The sequence below is a fragment of the Staurois parvus genome, unplaced genomic scaffold (assembly GCF_062004578.1).
Source record: "Staurois parvus isolate SC_StPar_1 unplaced genomic scaffold, SC_StPar_1.0 ptg000470l, whole genome shotgun sequence".
Taxonomy (NCBI): Eukaryota; Metazoa; Chordata; class Amphibia; order Anura; family Ranidae; genus Staurois; species Staurois parvus.
In genome coordinates, this window is record NW_028318266.1 from 3,296,134 (window position 1) to 3,317,493 (window position 21,360).

The 21,360-nt window shown below is 43.9% G+C and overlaps 1 protein-coding gene across 1 annotated transcript in view; it reads left to right on the forward strand.

Annotated features, from left to right (window-relative positions):
• The first annotated feature begins 4,394 nt into the window (after positions 1-4,394).
• The window catches only part of LOC149452561 (NXPE family member 3-like), a 37,333-nt gene continuing 20,367 nt past the window's right edge, over positions 4,395-21,360 (forward strand). The window contains exon 1 of the mRNA XM_089689347.1: positions 4,395-4,523. Coding sequence (XP_089545473.1) covers positions 4,470-4,523 — 54 coding nt within the window. The 5' untranslated portion in view covers positions 4,395-4,469. The remainder of the gene's footprint in view (positions 4,524-21,360) is intronic.

Consider the following 21,360-nt stretch of genomic DNA (forward strand, 5'->3'; position numbering starts at 1 on the left):
TTTCTTTTGAAAATCTTTTGAAATTCGAACCATTAGTGGGTCACAGAAATGGCCGATTTTTGTGCGACCATCGAATTTGAGTGATTGGGCATGTTGATAATTTTTTGAAAAACTAACAAATTTCGAATCGATGGGAGAATTGTGCGAGAAATATAAAGCTGTGACCTGGAAAGAAAAGAAAATTCTTGGCCACGAAAATTCTTTTCTGTAGCAATATAAGGAGAAATTAAAGGCTTGGTTGGTTGAATTTTGAAATCAATGGTGGCGCCATCACATTACAAAACGCACAAAATTTCTGATTTTCTAAAGAAAATTTGTTCAGAATTCGACCCATGTACAGGGGTGGACTGACAACTCATGGGGCCCCCAGGCAATAGGGGATCATGGGGCCCCTGTGTACTTGCCCACACTCAAACCACACCCAAAAAAGCCTATGAAAGGTACCAGGGGCATCTCATGGGGCCCCCTTCTGACCTCGGGCCTTCGGCCAGTGCCTGTGTTCCCGAATGGTCAGTCCGCCCCTGCCTCCCAGCAAGGGTCTGTTAGCACCAGATTGCCCCCCACACTGTCACAGTCCCATTATAAGTTTCTGATCACTGGCCATTACCAGTATAGAATCATACCTGTGCAAATTCCAGTATATATACCATGGTTTTATTATTATAATACAGGATTTATATATTATTATACAGGATTTATATAGCACCAACAGTTTGCTCAGTGCTTTACATTATGGTGGGAGACAATACAGTAACAATACAATTCAATACAAGAGGAAAAGGAGGGACCTGATCCTTGGAGCTTACAATCTAGGAGGGAGGGGATAGTGGTACAAGAGGTAATAACTGGGGGGGATGGAGTGGTTGGAAGAGTAGAGGATTTCAGTATTAGCTGAGGGCAGAGTAGGCTTCCCTGAAGAGATAGGTTTTCAGAGATCGCCTAAAAGTGAGCAGAGTGGGCGATAGTTTGATGGATTGGGGTATGGAGTTCCAGAGGATGGGGGAAGCTCTGGAGAAGTCCTGGAAACAAGCATGGGAGGAGGAGACAAGGGAGCTAGAGAGTAGGAGGTCAATAGGGGATCATGGGGCCCCTGTGTCCTCGCCCACACTCAAACCACACCCAAAAAAGCCTATGGAAGGTACCAGGGGCATCTCATGAGGCCCCCTACTGACTCTGTGCCCTCGGACAGTGCCCAAGTTCCCAAATGGTCAGTCCACCCCTGGGCCTGCATAACACATACTATAGTACAAGAAACAGTTGGATATACTTGGCATTCTGTACGTAGCTTTTGCTAGCTAAACATTAATGTTGCACTATTTATTGCACTGGAACTTTATTGCTCTGTCTTTCTCCTGGGAACGTTGAAGGCATTTTTTCGACATCATCGTATTCTCCGTTGTATCACAACAGGGCAAAGAGCTATACTGTTTGTCCTACAAAGCCGCCCTAGATACGTCTGTTATGGACTGCTAACACTTCCAAACTCAACGAAAACGAGGAAATCAGTCGACTTTCTCTGCTTTGGGCATCGCCTGTTTTTTAGGGGGTAAGTCTAAATTTCAATATAACACTGTATATCTTCCAGGCAAATAGAACTCATTTCTTGATGTCGTTTTTGAAATATCAGGTTTCAGTGTCAACCACTTTTCCACCTCCCTATAGCAGAAATACTGTTACGGGGCGGCAGGGGTGCGCACAATCACGTGTATATATACGTGATTTTGCATTCGAGGCCCCGGCTGTCAATCACCAGGTCCTGGCCAGTGACTACTCGCCGGCACTCGGTGATCGCCGAACATTTCTGACTTAAACAATACAGTTCTCTCCCCTGTCAGCTCCAGCACACTGCTTTGTATGGCTCTGCATAGCAGAGCCATACAAAGCAGTGTACTTACAGTGGGAAGCACAGACAGTCTCATAGTAAAACACACACAGAACACATATCGCCCCAGACGTTAACCCCTTCCTGCTCAGTGTCATTAGCACAGTGTCAGTGCTTTTTATTAGCACAGATCACTGTATTGGTGTCACAGGGGATGTCAGTGACACCACGTCAGTCCCCCCCCCCCCCCCAGTGTCAGAATGCCCACCTCAGTCCTGCTATAAGTCTCTGACTAGTAAAAAGAAAAAAAAAATCCCAGTATCTATACCGCCATTTGTAAACGCTACAACTTTAACCCCTTGCCCTCCTGAGGATTTACCCCCCTTAATGACCAGGCCTCTTTTTGCTACTCGGCACTGCACTACTTCAACTGATAATTGCGCGGTCATGCAATGCTGCACCCAAACAAAATTTACGTCCTTTTTTTCACACAAATAGAGCTTTCTTTCGGTGGTATTTGATCACCTGTGCGCTTTTTATTTTTCATGCTATAAACAAAAAAAGGCCAAAAATTTTGAAGAAAAACAATATTTTTTACTTTTAGCTATAAAAAAATATATAGTAAACTCAAAGTTGGTTATAAATTTTGGCCAAAATGTATTCTGCTCCATGTTTTTGGTAAAAAAAATCCCAATAAGTGTATATTGATTGCTTTGTGTGAAAGTTATAGCGTCTACAAACTATGGGATAGATAATGGAATTTACGCCATTTTTTTGCTATACAGCGCTGCGCTAGTTTAACGGACAATTGCGCGGTCATGCAATACGGTACATAAATTAAATTTACATCCTTTTTTTCCCACAAATTGAGCTTTCTTTTGGTGGTATTAGATCACCTGTGCGGTTTTTATTTTTTGCGCTATAAAAAAAAGGCTGAGAATTTTGAGGAAAAAAAACAATATTTTGGACTTTTTGCTATAAAACATGTCCAGTAAAAAAAAATGTAAAAATAAAATGTAGTCATAAATTTCTGCCAAAATGCATTCTGCGACATGTCTTTGCTACAAAAAACCCCAATACGTGTAAATTAATTGGTTTATGTGAAAGTTATAGCGTTTACAAATGGCGGGAAAGATACTGGGATTTTTAGGTTTTTTTATACTAATAATGGCAGCGATCAGTGAATTATGGCGGCGATCAGGGACTTATGGCAGTGACCAGCGACTTATGGCGGGACTGCGGCGGACATTCTGACATTGGGGGGTACTGATTTGGGGTCACAGACATCCCCAGTGACACCAGTACAGTGATCAGTGCAAAAAAAAAAAACACTGACACTGTACTAATGGCAATGGGGAGGAAGGGGTTAACTTTATTTTTCAGGGAAGGGTTATCTGTGTGAGGGGGAGTGTTTTACTAGGGGGCGGGGGGGTGTGCTGGATGGGGACAGGCTGATCGGGAGAGAGAAACTCTTCTGTCCTGATCAGCTTGTCCTCGAGCTGTCAGGGAAGTGACAGAAAGCACAGCTACTGCAGCTGTGCTCTCTGTCACTGATTGCCGCCGATTGCCGGGACATAGCCGGTAAAAAAATAAAAACCGCACAGGCGATCAAATACCACCAAAAGAGAGCTCAATTTGTGGGGAAAAAAAAGATGTAAATTTAATTTATGTACCGTATTGCATGACCGCGCAATTGTCCGTTAAACTAGCGCAGCGCTGTATAGCAGAAAAATGGCGTAAATTGCAGTATCTATACCATAGTTTGTAGACGCTATAACTTCCACACAAAGCAATCAATATACACTTATTGGGATTTTTTTTTTACCAAAAACATGGAGCAGAATACATTTTGGCCTAAATTTATAACCAACTTTGAGTTTACTATATATTTTTTATAGCTGAAAGTAAAAAATATTGTTTTTCTTCAAAATTTTTGGCCTTTTTTTGTTTATAGCGTGAAAAATAAAAAGCGCACAGGTGATCAAATACCACCGAAAGAAATCTCTATTTGTGTGAAAAAAAGGACGTAAATTTTGTTTGGGTGCAGCATTGCATGACCGCGCAATTATCAGTTGAATTAGTGCAGCGCCGAGTAGCAAAAAGAGGCCTGGTCATTAAGGGGGGTAAATCCTCAGGAGCTCAAGTGGTTAAAAATCATCAGTAATGCACTCACATTTATAGATGAACAGTGCGCTTATGAAATGAAACAGGCCTCAAATTCGGAGCCGTGAGTCCACCGGTGGTGGTGTGGGAGATATAGACCGGGTCCAGGTGAGACAGACCGGGTCCAGGAGATAGAGACCGCGGTAACCACCGCTGTAGAAAGTCCTGACAGGCTTGACAGGACCGAAAGTGACGCTGGAGCCACCGTGGAATGCATGACCGGCCGTGACGTCAGGAGGAGGAGGACCCAAGATTCCTGAGTTCTCCTGCCTTTTTGGACCTAATTGGAAATGGCATTTATGCTTTGTATCATTTATTGCACTGAAACCTTCTTGTACTGGTATGCTGCTGGGATTGCTGATCACAATTTTTACGTCATTGTGTTCTCTGCTTTATTACAACAGGAACAGGACAAAGTCCTACAAAGCTGTCATAGAAACGATTCACATGGACTGATAATACTTGTGCTCCTCCCTTGAAGAATATGAGGAAACACGGTGTCTTTCTCAGTGTATTGGGCATCGCCTGTTTTATGGGGGTAAGTCTAAATTTCTCTATACATCTTACTCTCAAATAGAATTGGGTTCTTGATGCTGTTTCTGAAATCTCAGGTTTCCGTGTTAAAAGTAGACATGTGCGGTTCGTATTGTTGTGAATCGAAATTCAGATGAACTTTTCATTATCCGGAGATTTGGATGTATCTGAATTTCTGAATTACAATAGTAATGATTTTAAACAAATCCAAACATACAATTTTGAGGACAAGCTTTCGGGGAATGTCCCCTTCTTCAAGGTCTAAGCAGTACTATTAAAAATCACAAAGTTTAAGCAGAATGTTAGAATGGATTGAGAGAAAAAAAAAAAAAAAAAAAAAAGGGCTACAGATAAGATACATCAAAAGTGAGGGGGGAGGGGGGGATACAACACTCACACAGAGGGGGTCAAGTTTTAGCTAATAGATAGTCATAAAGCTGTCGGATAGTGGTTGAGGAATCCCATGTCCAAATTAAGACCGTTATCTTTAGTGTCAAATAGAATTATCATTCTTAGTTCAAATGTTTTTCTTTCCTGGATGGATTTAAATTTTCCTTTCAGAACTAAAATATTGAGGTCTTCCATATTGTGGCCTGGTTGTGAGAAATGGTGTCCTACAGGTGTGCAGAGGTCATCTTCTTTATGTTCCTTGATGGTATGTCTGTGTAAATTCATCCGTGTTTGCAACCTCTGTCCTGTTTCACCAACATAAGATCCTTTGCTGCATTTTCTGCACTGGATAAGGTATACAACATTACTGGAGGTGCAGCTGTATGATCCGGAAATATTGAAGATTCCTTTTGAGTGTCTGACACTTTTTGATGGATTGATTTGGTTGCACAGCTTGCAGCGTTTCTTATTGCAGGGTTTGCTTCCATTATTTGTGGCATCATAATCAGAAGGAAGTTTCCTACTGATTAGTTTACAGCTTTATGACTATCTATTAGCTAAAACTTGACCCCCTCTGTGTGAGTGTTGTATCCCCCCTCCCCCCCTCACTTTTGATGTATCTTATCTGTAGCCCTTTTTTTTTTTTCTTTTTTTTTTTCTCTCAATCCATTCTAACATTCTGCTTAAACTTTGTGATTTTTAATAGTACTGCTTAGACCTTGAAGAAGGGGACATACCCCGAAAGCTTGTCCTCAAAATTGTATGTTAGTGCAAATAAAAAAAGTATCACGGACAGTACTCAATTGTTTCTGTCGCAAATGCACTAATACGGCTACAATCACCTCAAGCAAAACAAATCCAAAAAAACTAAACAAAGTTTCATGCGAAATAACAAATTATCCAAATTAAAATCAAATTTTGTTGTGAATCGAAATTCAGATGGAATTTTGCATGATCGAGAGATTTGAATGTATCTAAATTTCTGAATTACAATAGTAATAATTTTAAACAAATCCGAAAAAACAAAACAAAGTTTCATCCGAAATAACAAATTATCCAAATTAGAATCAAATTCAAATCGAATTTGAAATGAATTCGAACACAAAATCTAATTGAAAAACAAATTCCAAATATAAACATATTGGTGATTTCCTTCAAAGACTTTGTGTATTAGTGTTAGAATATAGCTGTCGTCTGAAATTCGAATTTCAAAACGAATAAAATAGAAAAAAAGAATAGAAAGGAATAGAAAATAATAAAATAGAGTAATTATAGCCGTCTTCCAAAATCTGAATTTAGAATAGAATAGAATAAAACAGGATGGAATAAAATAGAATAAAAAATAGAGTGAAACAGAATAGAGGAGAATAAAATAGAAAATAAAAGAATAAAATAAAATAGAAACAAATAGATGCATGCAGGTCTCCTGCAGACTTGTCAGAATATCTGATTGCCGTACAGGATGTACGGGGTGTACAGGATGTATGGGATGTACAGAGTGTATGGGATGTATGGGGTGTGTGGGGTGTACAAGATGTATGGGGTGTGCGGGATGTACAGGGTGTATGGCATGTACGGGGTGTATGGCATGTACAGGGTGTACAAGATGTACGGGGTGTACAACATGTATGAGGTGTACAGCACGTGCGGGGTGTACGGGATGTACTGGGTGTACAGGATGTATGGGATGTATGGGATGTATGGGGTATATGGGGTATACGGGATGTACGGGTGTATGAGATGTACGGGATGTATGGGATGTACGGGGTGTACAGGGTGTAAGGGATGTACAGGATGTATTGGATGTATGGGATGTACAGGAGGTACAGCCAAGCAGATATACTGGCAGGAAGCTTCATTGAACTACCATGACGCTCCACAGCTCTATGGTAGTTCATTGAAAACCACAAGCCAACAGCTGCTAAGGCTGTCGGCACTTGCAGTTCATTCATTCATGGAAGTCTGTGAATTAATAAGGGTGGAGCCCCACACGGCCCTGCTGGTCTCAAACTTGACTTATAGTATGGGGAGACTTCTCTCTGTATTATCTGTCAGAGGGAGGGGGAACAATGGGAGGTGGCTGTGGCTATGTGAACATGTTACATGTCACCCCTAAAAACAGGTGGAGCGATGAGTGCGCATGCGCGGCCGGCGGGACGGACATGTCCCGATGAGGCTCCGTCTCCCCGTCGGGTGACAGTGCCTGGAAGCAGCGGGTCCCGGCCCGCAATACACAAGGAGGGGACCCAGTCCCCATGGCAATCCTCCCGGGGTCCGATCTGCCCTGGTCTGAGGCGGATCCTCCGCAGCAAGTCGGAGAAATCCGACAGGGGACTCTGTCCCCGCAGTGAGCCGTCCATAGGCCCGCCCACCGCTGCCCACGCTACACGGAGGCAGAGGAGAGAGAGCAGGGGGGCTGGGATTAGAATAACAGCCCCCCCCCATTAAAAGCTGCAATATGGTTAAGGGGGCACCCCGACACCAGGTCCCCCCATCAACCAAAACCATCAAGGAGGCCCTGGCAAAGGCCTCCACAAAGATGGCCACCGCCCCAGTTCGTGGAAGCAAGCAGGCAGCAGGGGCATATGCAGCCCTGCAGGATCCGCAGCCCAGCCATCCCTGCATGTCTGAGGGTGAGTGTGACACTGAAACCGATGTCCCTGCACAAGCCTTGACACCTGACCTTACACCCCCTGACATATTATCACGCTTTGAAAAAATGCTACACAAAGCTTTGAAGCAAACCTCAGACCACATCACTGCCACGCTATCTAGGGAAATCCGTGAACTAGGACAACGCACTGCGGGCCTAGAACAGAGGGTGGATGGTCTTGACGCCTCACTTCAGACACATATGGATGACCTTGATCTCCTGCGTGACGAAAACGCAACTTTATTGACACAACTAGAGGACTTTGAAAACCGAGAACGGCGCTCAAATCTACGTATCCTCGGCCTTCCAGAAACAATCGTTGATGTCCAATCAACGATAACAGCTCTGTTCCAAGAGCTTGCCCCAACTATCCCAATCGACAGATTAGAATTGGATAGAGTACACAGGGCGTTAGCATCACGACGCACTGATGGTCCGCCACGTGACATTATAGCCAAGCTTCACTTTTTCCGTACCAAGGAGCAACTTCTACAAGCTGCCCGTAACGCAGAATCTCTACAGTTCCAAGGTCATACCTACCAATTATTCCAAGATCTATGCCCCACAACTATCTCCAAGCGCAGGGCTATGAAACCTCACCTACAAGTACTTCAACAACACGCTATACAATATAGGTGGAGCTTCCCTTTTGCAGTGTGATTCCGACACCAGTCCCAGGATTACACCTGCAAGACTCCGGAGGACCTTTTAGACACCCTGCAGACCCTGCAACTACATCCCCCAGCGATGCCTTCAGAAAGCGCCAAGCGAAGGTCCACACCCAGCTCGCCGCGGAAGTCCTTCCCCGCGCGTACAACTGAAGGTCAATTCAACTTCCACAAGACAGGGTGTTTTTCGTCTCCGGGCCTATCTTCACAAGATACCATGGACTGAACTATGTCCCACGTTTATCCTTGTGTACTCTTTTGGTTATCATTGTGGTTAACACCGCTAATATTCTTTCTCCCTCTACCCATTAAATTTTGGTTGCCCCACAACATGGGGATTGTTCTGCGCCCCCCCTCCTGGGTTCCATTTTAGTTTATATCTGGGAGCCTAGGCTTTGACGGCATGCGATGTCGCACCCCTGCACCCATGAGGTTTCACTAGCACTACTAGTGCTGTCTGAGTCTGGGATGCCCTGATTTTCTCGAATGTTTTTTTTTATATACCTGTTTTTTCTACCGGGACCTTGCCATCATTTAGTAATCACATTGCTGTCATCCTCACAGTCCGCGTACCTGCACACTCCACCCTAGCCCCTGTGTTATTGGTTATTTAATAACACTTGGGCTACTATTGCTCCCTAGATCACCCTGATCCAGGGTGTCCTTGGGAGCCCACGTTTTAGGCCTTAAATGGCCTTCTACACCCCTTCCTTCCTGTTACCTCTCTCCTACCGTACCCCTCTTCCCTCCCTCCAACATGACTCCATGACTTTGCACAACATACTCCGCAACAATCTCATCCCCCGCAGTAATCGTCAGGCTCCACCCCGGGCGGTGGTGCCATGCTATCCAAACCACTATGCGCTTTCCCCATGGGCTCGTTAAATGTCCTTACCCTGAATGTTCAGGGCCTCAATATCCCGCAGAAACGTAATAAGGCTTTCCGAACCTTTGCTACACTTAAAGCTCACGTGGTCTGTCTACAGGAAACACACTTCACTCACAACTCCACTCCTAAGTTTTTTGGTCCTCGATATCCTCAGGTCTATACAGCCTCTGCCACCGCCAAACGTAGGGGGGTACTGATTGCCTTCCATCGCACAACACCTTTCACGCTATGCACCGAAATCAAAGACCCGGAGGGTCGTTACCTCCTGTTAGTAGGGCAACTCCTTGACGTAGATGTCACCATTGTTGCATACTATGCCCCAAACCAAGACCCTTTACCATTCCTTTCCCACATACTCTCGGTTATAGACCATCATAAACGCGGAACTTTAATTGTTAGCGGAGACTCTAACAGTGTAATATATCCCTTTCTCGACAAATCTCCTCAACCATCTCCTATCCCTGCTTCTAAACAAACCTTCCAAACCATACTACAACGTTATTCTTTGATAGACTCATGGCGAGAACTCAACACGACCAAACGCCAATACACCTTCTACTAGGATAGATCATATTTTCATCACCACCGCCTCTTTCCCCCGGCTTCTGACTTCTGAAATAATTCCCATCCCCTGGTCTGACCATTGCGCCGTGTTCACATCTATGGCCTCGTTGGCCCCATCCCCCGCTGAATCCTCTTGGATCATTAATGATAACCTGCTTGCAAACCCAGCTCACTGTCTAGAAATAGAAGCAGCCCTTAAACACTATTTTTCTCTTAACCAGTCCCCTGATATATCCCCTCTCCTGCTATGGGAAGCGCATAAACCGGTATTGCAAGGGTTTTGCATCAGCAAAGCATCCTTCTTAAATAAAACCAAAAGGCAACAACGTCTCTTATTGGAGCAAACCTATGAACGTTCTCATCAAGCCTTCCAGGCGGCTCCTACGCCTGCCAACCATGAAGCCCTGGAGCGATCTAGATTGGCCCTAGATCTCTTTCTCACAGACCAAGCGGAACTCTCACTCCGTAGATCTAGGCACAAATACTATACTAGGGCAAATAAACCCAACACATTCCTAGCTCTCTCACTTCGCAGGCTCGACCAGCTCACTAAACCTATCAGGATACGCACCTCCTCTGGCAACCTCACTAGTAACCCGGAACACATTCTACGGACGTTCCATAAACACTTGTCACAGCTTTACTCCTCTTCCACACCTTTTGACCCCGCACAAGCTGATACCCTTCTAACTTCCATTTCTTTCCCGAAACTCTCAGAGTGCCAGTTAGCGGCACTTGAACGACCCATCTCCCCAGCCAAAACCTTAGACGCTATTAAAAGTCTAAAGCTACGTAAACGCCCAGGACCAGATGGCTTCTCAGCCACTTACTATAAAACATTTGCTCATCTCCTCACACCTATCCTCACTAATGCTTTTATCGCTTTACTATCTGGCCAAACCTTCAATCATGAAACAGTGCAAGCGAACATTTCAATGATCCCAAAGCCGAATTCTGATGACACGCAGTGGTCCAACTATAGGCCAATCTCTCTCCTTAACATTGACATCAAACTGCTAGCAAAAGTCCTTTCTTCACGTCTTAACCTGTATATTGGCTCTCTAATTCATAATGACCAAGTGGGCTTTATCCCAACTAGACAAGCGGGAGATAACATCAGACGTGCATCCCTTTTGGCAAACTTAGCAAGATCTCGTAATATTCCTGCATATTTCTTGTCCCTAGATATCCGGAAAGCATTCAATACAGTCTCATGGCCATACCTCGATTATATTTTGCATCAGTGGGGTTTTGGCCCACACTTCTTAACCTGGATCTTCTCGCTGTATCGAGAGCCTTCGGCCAGAATTAGGTATCTGGGGCACAGGTCAGCTCAGTTCCCGATCTCCAGAGGCACGAGACAGGGCTGCCCTCTGTCCCCCTTGCTCTTTGCTCTGGCTATAGAGCCCCTAGCCCTCTTAATTAGAACTAACCTGGATGTCAGGGGACTCGAGATAGGGGGCACACACCATAAGTTATGTCTCTTTGCGGATGACGTCTTGCTTTTTCTCACGTCTCCGTTGACTTCCTCTCCCTCCCTACTTCTGCTTCTCGAGGCGTTTGGCTCGCTTTCTGGTCTAATAATAAACCCTAATAAATCTACAGTACTCAACATTTCTCTCCCCCCTATAGAGTTGACGCATCTGAAACAGATTTTACCATTCCCTTGGTCACAGTGTCATATCCCTTTCTTGGGAATCAAACTGACTCCCAAGTTATCAGACCTTTACGCAGCTGACTATCTTCTGATGCTAAACCACCTTTCTGCTCTTCTGTCCAAATGGTCTTCCCTCCCCCTCGCATGGCTAGGCAGAATAGCAGATATCAAGATGTCAATCCTCCCAAAAATTCTATATCTGTTTAGAGTCCTCCCAGTCCCCCCTCACTACCTCCGCACACTGCAGTGTCGCATCTTTTCCTATGTATGAGGCAATACTCATCCTCGTATACCCCGCTCCACCCTATACCGCCCTAAGCTCAATGGAGGTCTAGGCCTACCCGACATCGGCAAATATTATCAAGCAGCGCATTTAGCCCAATTACCTAAATATCATGCAACCTTTGAAATCCCTCAATGGGTTGCACTTGAATCAATAGAATGTGATCCCTTATCCACAGCTAACCTACTCTGGTTGAGGCCAATAGACCGCCGCTCTATAACCAACCCCATCACTTCTCACTTTTTATCCTTATGGGATAAACTGAAAACCCGTTATCTCCTCCAATCACTGCATAATCCTATGCTCTCGTTTCTACGAAACCCAGCTTTTCCCCCGGCCTGGCAGACACCCCGTTTATTCAAAGCCTGGTCCTCTGCTAATTTGCTTCATACATATCATTTCCTACAGAGGAATAAGTTTAAATCCTTTGCCTCGCTGCGGGAAACACATAGCCTCCCAGCCTCCGAGATATTTAGATACTTGCAGCTACAACACTTTTACGCTCCCTACGCTACAATAACCAATCGGCCAGACACCATGTCTCTCTTTGAACGAGCGTGTTGCAAAGACCCTCATAGACGTGGGCTTATCTCCTGCTTATACTCACTCTTCACTACTTCGATTACCACGTCCCCCCCTCTATATACCCATAAATGGGAAGTGGATCTAGGTAAGAAATTCGACCCGTCTGATTGGGACCACATTTGGGCCAACACAAAATCGTCTTCGCAGAACGTTGTAGCATTGGAAACTAATTATAAAGTCTTAACCCGCTGGTACTTGGTCCCAGCGAGAATCGCTAAATTTACCCCTAATTACTCGCCCAATTGTTTTAGAGGCTGTACGGATCTAGGAACACATTACCATATGTGGTGGGACTGCCCAATAGCCCGAATCTTTTGGGATGAAATTTTCACCATGATATCTACATTTAGCACTATCACTATACGACCCGACCCAACAACAGCCCTACTCAATCAATGCCCTTCTGGCATCTCCAACTCGCAATTCAAGCTCCTTATGCAAGTTACGACAGCGGCTAAGCAGGTTATAGCGAAGTCTTGGAAATCCCCCACCCTAAGTGTCGCGGCCGTCAAAACCAGAATAACACAAGCCATGATACACGCAAAGGTGGAAGCCACAGTTCTTGACACGATCCCTAAATTCCTGCGCATATGGAGCCCCTGGGTAGAGCGCTTCCTCCCGCCTACCTTTGACGAATCACTCCTTCTCCCTTGAGTTCTGTACTGTGCGCCAAGGATATTGTCAATAGCCCTTCGTACGTAACGCGTAGGGGCTGTTGTAAACTTGATGAATGTTCATGGAGTCATGGTTGTTGTTCCTCTTCCCCTTCCACCCCTGTCTGACCCCCTCCAAACTTCCCCCTATTTCTTTAATGCACTTGGGAGACATTGCTGTGATTGGCTGATACCATATTGTGATCTGTTGTTAACTTTTATTTACCTGTTTCTGTTAGAAATGTATAGGCATTAATACCTTGACCCTCATTCATTTTATTATGTCCTACTGCCACTTTAATGCCTAGTATTCATTAACAATGTCTCCTTGTTCGTGTCATTCCGGTTTATTGTTAATAAAATTGTTGGAACAAGAAAAACAGGTGGAGCATGTAGCATGTTCCCAAAGGTGAACTTATCCTTTGAGTAGAGCTTGTGTTGTATGTTTATGAGCTCTGGTATAGTAAATGTATTTGATGTATATATATCATAGTGATGTTTTTTGTATTATATATTGTAGTGACGTGGTGTGGTGTTTGTACTTTATATGGGGGAGGGGGTATTGAACTGTCAGCTGCACATTCGTTGTATGTTGTATTTTGTGGCACTTCTCACAATTCCAGTAATGGTGGTTGTACTGTTTGTGTACTGGTCTTAGTATATTAAAGTAACATTAAACCAGTGGTTCTCAACCTGTGGGTCGCGACCCCTTTGGGGGTCGAATGACCCTTTCACAGGGGTCCCCTAAGACCATCATAAAACACATATTTCCGATGTGTAAAGAGCAGCTACCGTGTAGAAAGCAGCTGCTGTGTTGAAAGCAGCTACTCTGTTAAAAGCAGCTACTGTGTTGAAAGCAGCAGTATTGGAGGTAAAACGACACTCATGAATTATAATTACTGGGTAAATAATTTTATGGTTGGGGGTCACCACAACATGAGGAACTGTATTAAAGGGTCACGGCATTAGGAAGGTTGAGAACCACTGCATTAAATCTTCATTTTTTAAATTAAAATGACAAATGTGTCATACTTGCCTGCTCTGTGTAATAGTTTTGAACAGAGCGGCCCCGGTCCTACTCTTGAGGGGTCTCCCCCAGCACTCCAGGGTACCTCTCTTTGGCAAGTGTCCCCATGGAAAGCCCTTTTCCATGGGGGCACCCAAGTGGGTTCGCTCCCAAACCACCCTGTCTGTGTCTACTGACACAGACCAGGCTGCTCAACCCAGCCCCATTCTCCCTTGTCACATTATTTGATTTACAGCAGTTGAAGCCAATGTCTCCTCCTGCTATCAATCCTCCGTGAGGAGGGAGACAGCGGCGAGAGCTACAGCTCTTGTCCACATCGCTGGATCAGATTGGGCTCAGGTAAGAATAAGGGGGGGAGGGGAGCTGGGGGATCCTGCAACACAGAAGGTTTTTATCTTAATGGAGACAATACATTAATGTATAAAACATCAAGGCTTTAGGAACACTTTAACCTCTTAAGGACCGTCTTATTGCAGATATACTGCTAGAGGATGGCACCTGTGTACAGAATCACTTATATATATACGTGATTTCGCATTTCTGGGTAGGGGGCACGTGCGAGCCATTCGTGGCCCTGGATGTTAATCACTGGGTCCCATCTGGTAATTACCCGCCATCGCCCGGTGATTACTGAGCATCTCCGACAGGGAGGAAGATTGTTTTGTTTACAAACAATCTTCCTCCCTGTCAGCTCAGGCACACTGATCAGTGTGCTTACAGTGAAGAACACACCTCCCTCCGCCTAATAAAACACTTACTGCACACAGTAAACCCTTTGATCGCCCCTCACAATAACCCCTTCCTGCCCAGTGCCATTAGTACAGTGTCAGTGCTTTTTTTTTTTAGCACTGATCACTGTATTCCACCTGTGTCAGAATGTCCACCACTAAAGGTCGCTGATTGCCGCCATTACTAGTCGGGAAAAAAAAAATCCCGTTATCTATACCATCATTTGTAAACACTATAACTCTCATGTAAACTAATGAATTTACACGTATTTGGATTTTTTTTTAGCAAAGACACGGAGCAGAATACATTTTGGCTGAAATTTATGATGAAATGTGATTTTTAAAATTTTTGTACTGGGACATGTTTAACCTCCCTAGCGGTCTGATTATGTCCATATTTCTGTGCTCAAAGCGGTACATTTTTTTGCATGGAAATATATAGTTTTTTTATTGTAGGCTGTAATATTTAGGAATAACTCACTGAAATCTGTCCGAACAAGAGTTTGGTAAACATCCCGGAGATGATAAAGTTTGAAACACGAAATCATAAATTATAATATAATGAATAATCATAAAAAATAATAATATAATAATAATAAATTGAATTCAATAATATAATCAAACCAAAAACACTGAAATGTGAAATATAGCGCCAAGTTCGCACATCACTGAGCTCAGTCACAGAATCGTTTTCAGTGTCTGATGAGGAATTTCCCCCACGAATCATTATCACTCAATTCTGCAAGTGGTTCTGATTTACTATCGCTGTTCTCTAGCCGGTCTAAAACCGATTTTGACCTAAAGGGACGCTTTTTGGACGTCATGGACGTTTCTCAGTTTCCAGGCAGAAAGAACAGTAATAATGCAGGCAGGACGCCGGACAAAGCACTCGGGACAAAATGTATGTGAAATGGTTTGATACAGGAATGTTATACTATGTGATTGTAGTGTATTTAGTGAATGGCACTTTTGGTCATTTTCAAATTTCCCGCCGTTCCGTCCCCCTTACGTCCCGACGCTTGCAGGGGATGGAACCTAGATGACAGATGCCGGCATCCGCCGGATTACATTGCCGGGGACACTGCAGGGGGGACATCGCGGGAGCGCAGGACAAGGTAAGTGAAGAACAGATGCCGGAGCAACGCTGCAGTGTATTCCCGAGTGTAGCTCGGGGTTATCGCTTGTGGTACTGAAACTTTACCCCGAGCTACACTCAGGATACCGCCAGGGGGGTTAATAGCAAAAAGTCCAAAATATAGTTTTTTTGCCTCCCAAAGCCATCACTAAGCCCCCCAACCCTGTTGTGTGTGAATACTGATACAGACCTAGCACAAACTGTGCCTCCCACCTACCACCATTTCCTTGACGTTTTCAGCCCATGAGATGCAGATATTCTCCCTCCGCACTGGGCTTATGACTGCCCCATTGACCTGCTCCCGGGATTCAAGATCCCCTTTGGCCGAATCTTCCCGCTGTCGGAACTCGAGTTGGGCACATTAAAGGAGTATATTGATGACAGTCTGTTTATTTATTCGCCCCTCCACTTCACCGGCTGGAATCTTTTTTGTAGAGAAGAAAGACCAGTCCCTGAGACCCTGTGCGGATTATAGGGACCTGAATAAAGTCACAGTAAAAAATTGGTATCCCCTTCCCTTAGTCCCTGAACTATTTCAGAGGCTAAAAGCAGCCTCTATCTTTTATAATCCTATTCTATTCATACAGATATAATTTGGATTAATTATTTGTGTATTTTTATGGATTATTAATATTTTATATACATATACAGTTGCAAGAAAAAGTATGTGAACCCCTTGGGATTACGTGGAGTTTTGCATGAATTGGGCATAAAATGTGCTCTGAACGTCATCTAAGTCACAACAATAGAAGAACACAGTCTGCTGAACATAATACTACACAAACATTAGATGTCGCCATGGTTTAATTGCACATAACATGTAAACATTCACAGTGCAGGGAGGAAAAAGTATGTGAGGCCCTAGCTTAATGACTTCTCCCAGAGCTAATTGAAGCCAGGAGTGAGCCAACCTTGACTCCAATCAGTGTGATGATATTGGATGTGTTGCTGACAGCTGTCCTGCCCTTAAAAAACACACACCTGTTTTGGGTTTACTGGTTTCAAGAAGCACTGTCTGATGTGAACCATGCCTCGCAGAAAAGAGCTCTCAGAAGACCTGCGATCAAGAATTGTTGACTTGCATGAAGCTGGAAAGGGTTACAAAAGTATCTCCAAAAGCCTTGATGTTCATGTGTCCATGGTAAGACAGACTGTCTACAAATGGAGAAAGTTTAGCACTGTTGCTACTCTCCCTAGGCGTGGTCGTCCTGTAAAAATGACTGCAAGAGCACAGCGCAGAATGCTGCATGAGGTTAAGAAGAATCCCAGAGTGTCAGCTAAAGACCTACAGAAATCTCTGGCACATGCTAACATTTTTGTTGACACATCTACAAGAAGGAAAACATTAAACAAGAATGGAGTACATGGGAGGACACCACGGAGGAAGCCATTGCTGTCCAAAAAGAAGATTGCAGCACATTTGAAGTTTGCAAAAGAGCACCTGGATGTTCCACAGCACTACTGGCAAAATATACTGTGGACAGATGAAACCAAGATTGGGTTGTTTGTGAAGAACACTCAACACTATGTGTGGAGAAAAAAAGGCACAGCACACCAACATCAAAACCTCATCCCCACTGTAAAACATGGCGGAGGGAGCATCATGGTTTGGGGTTGCTTTGCTGCCTCAGGGCCTGGACGGATTGTTGTCATTGATGAGAAAATGAATTCCAGAGTTTATCAAGACATTTTGCAGGAAAACGTACGACCATCTGTCCGCCAACTGAAGCTCCGCAGAGGATGGGTGATGCAACAGGACAATGATCCAAAGCATACAAGTAATTCAACAAAACAATGGCTGCAACAGCACAGAATATGCCTTCTGGGGTGGCCCAGTCAGAGTCCTGACCTCAACCCGATTGAAATGCTGTTGCATGACCTTAAGAGAGCGATTCACACCAGACATCCCAAGAATATTGCTACACTGAAACAGTTTTGTGAAGAGGAGTGGTCCAAAATGACTCCAGATCGTTGTGCAGGTCTGATCTGCAACTACAGGAAACGTTTGGTTGAGGTTATTGCTGCCAAAGGAGGGTCAACCAGTTATTAAGTCCAAAGGTTCACATACTTTTTTCTCACTGCACTGTGAATGTTTACATGTTATGTGCAATTAAACCATGGCAACATCTAATGTTTGTGTAGTATTATGTTCAGCAGACTGTGTTCTTCTATTGTTGTGACTTAGATGACGTTCAGAGCACATTTTATGCCCAATTCATGCAAAACTCCACGTAATCCCAAGGGGTTCACATACTTTTTCTTGCAACTGTAATTCATTATCATTTTATAGGCATATACTGTTTTTTCATATATACAGTCTGTTTTTAATGTGTAATATTAAGTATTCAATGCCTGATGACTAATTATATTTGTGGTCTGCGCATACTATGGAGATCTCTAGCTAATTGAGACTTGTAGTTCCACCACTTCATTAAACATACTGAGTAAAATTTATAATAAATAAATGAGGGGACATAATCAACTTTGGGAATCAAAGGAAGAGATCTAGACAATCTCTGCTATTTAAACTAGAATATACGTGTTTATTTAACCATCTAAACACGTGAGAATTAGTGGCTCAATACATAGATTCTGTACTGATTGAGTTCACATGTCCTTTCCCACTGAGAAAAATCCCCCATAGAAGTCAATGCATTTTTGGTCTTCAAAATGGCCACCACACGGACGATCTGCACATGTGCGAGTATCAGACGATGAGGTCACGATCATCTAATGAGCATGCGCCGCCCACACTACATAAGAGCTGTCACTGAGAGCAGTCAGCTTCCTTTGATAACGTGCCATCGCACGAAACATGTCAGGGAGTTGCTCTCAGTGACTCAGCCACGTGGATCTCTCATCTGGCCAGATGCCAACAGAAATTTAAAGTGTAAGTGTCACTATTATCTTTTTATACAAATTCTGAATAAAAACGGTGTTGCACTATGGAACTATTTGTGCTTGGGCTCTTTTTTCTTTGAGCCCACCTCTTAAAGGATCCCCTGGGATGACAGGTTAATTACTGGCACCCTCTGAGAGATTGCGCCCATCTGATATTCATCTGTGTTTCTGAGCCTTGGATCCTGGATGACATCTAGACTGCTGGCTCCCCCTGGTGTATCTGGATTGCATAACCTGGATATATAGGCTGAAATACTACTATTCCTGGTGGCGTTCTTCAGCAGATCTGTGTCCTGGATGCCCAACCCCAGATGACCTAATAACATCTATGTAGTAAAAGATGTTTAGTGAGCGCTACCTTAAAACAAAAGTGGAAATGTGTATAAATATGTATACACAACAAAGTTAATAAGCAGCTGATACACCGAAAAGGTAACCAAAAGAAAACCTCCAATAATACATGTATATCCAGATAAAATGGTGCAGCGCTAAATAATAGTACACGATTAATACACACAATATGCTAGTGCAAACTTATACGCATGCGTGATGTCACTCTGATGGTGATCAATAAATATTAAAAAGTTCAATATGATGGTGCGGATCATGGAGAGATCCTAATTCCAGGTGAGTGGACGTCCTGATCCAAGGTGTGACAATAGGTGCAAACCACACAAATAGGTGAAAAACGCACTCACCAGATGTGTGTTTAAAATACACAATATATAATCCTGCGTCACCAGGCCATAGATCGGTCATCAAATCTCGGATCGGGTTACCCACAGATCACCATCCCGGTTCCACAGAGGCAAGGTTACCAGAAACTGCTACCAGGTATCACCACCAGGGTCATGGTTCCTCCAGATGGGCACTGCGAATGATAGCACTCACACAGAGTGCCCAATGAGAGACCACATAGCGTGATACTGCTTAAGGTACCTTTATTCAGGGTTGGTTGGTGTGGGGTACATAAAAAGATTTTCAAAAGAAGTTACTGACCATACATTCCAGGGTGTCCACCAGCGGTGGTTAGATGCCCTGTTGCTGCTGCCCACTGACGCGTTTCGTGCGATGCACGTATTCATAGGGATAAGGGCTAGCAAGCAGGACATCCACTTAGGTGCTATTTATATTTGTGAATGACAATCCTGCTTAATGCGCCCGCCATTTTGTCGGCTACCGGAGCATGTGCAGATCGTCGGCGCCATCTTACTGGACCACCGCGCATGCGCAAGTGATCGGCGCCATTTTGTCGTGGATCGCGATTGCGATCTCTAATCAACAGAGAGTCACCAACAGTGCGGCGCCATCTTATTGGCAGTATTAAGAGATGGTGAGGCACAACTTAATTAATCATTCCATGTCACCCATTTCTACGCCCAACTGGGTTACCCCAATGCCCAGCATATGATTGGCCAGAGATACTTAAGAGGAGTCGGTATGAATCCAGATATGGCTTCCCACTGGTTTAGCCCACCAGATCTGACCAGACCCATTTTGATGATATCCTGAAGACCAGTGGCTTACTAATATTTTTGCGCATCTAATGAGTACGCAATCTCATTATCATTTATCACCTGATCCACGGCCCTGATCACCGGATATTCTGAGATCATTTGAGATCTTATCAACACTTTTTCTTTGTGGACTTTTAACTGAGTCAACACCTTCTAGCACCTTTGGCCATCATCCAGTGGCTTTTGTATTTGCACCTTGTCACTTTATATTTACTGTATATCTGTAATTATTTGATATTTAAGTATTTTACTAGCGCTGCACCCCGTCATTTGCAAGATTGCTGTACCCTTTACAAACACTTCCTATTTTGTTAAAGCATTCCGATTTACAGAAGATTCATACGGCCCTACAGGCCTTTCTATAGCAACGCAAAAAAAACATGCATTGCATTACAACATCTAAGTCTCCCCAGAAGTGGGGGTGGTGCACGCCTGCCGAATATTAGATTCTACAATTTGTCCTGCCTCCTTCACCAGGGTCTCAATTGGATTATCATGAAATCACATTACTCCAACAACTGTTTGGAGGAAGCCCTGGTGTTTCTGCTACATCTCTCTGCCATTCTGTACTCCAAGCTCAAATCTCTAACTGTATCTCTCCGGTCGAACCCTTTGATCAGAGACACCATATTGGCTTGGATGGAAATGCAAAAGCTTCTTGGTTTACCGTCAAATATATCTTGTTACTTGTCTATACTTGGAAACCCTATGTTCCCTCCTGCTAGTGAACACACAGCATTTACCCATTGGTCATGTAATGGACTTCTTAATGTCATATCAGACTTTGATGATACCCATTGATCCTCTAAACCCTTCTCTGTTTTAGCTGCTCATCTGCCAGGATCCCATATCTTCCACCATCATCAGCTGGTAAGGTCCTTCTATTCACCTAAAGAGGATCCCTTCCAACGCTCCTTCATAGAGATATTGCTTCAACAAGACCGCTATTCCATCTCAGACATCTGCCCTCACCTTGTCTCTCACCAATCTGCAAAATACCGCCTTACTCCATTTAAACCTCGGACCCCCATACTTTGCACGGACGATACTCCAGAAAAACTATGATTGGGATACTGGAAAATTATTTTGCTAGTACTCTGAAACATGACACGAAACTCAATTCAAAATCATCTACCAGGCCTATTATCCTTTCTTCATGAACTGGGCAGTAGCTGCCCACTCACCATGCCC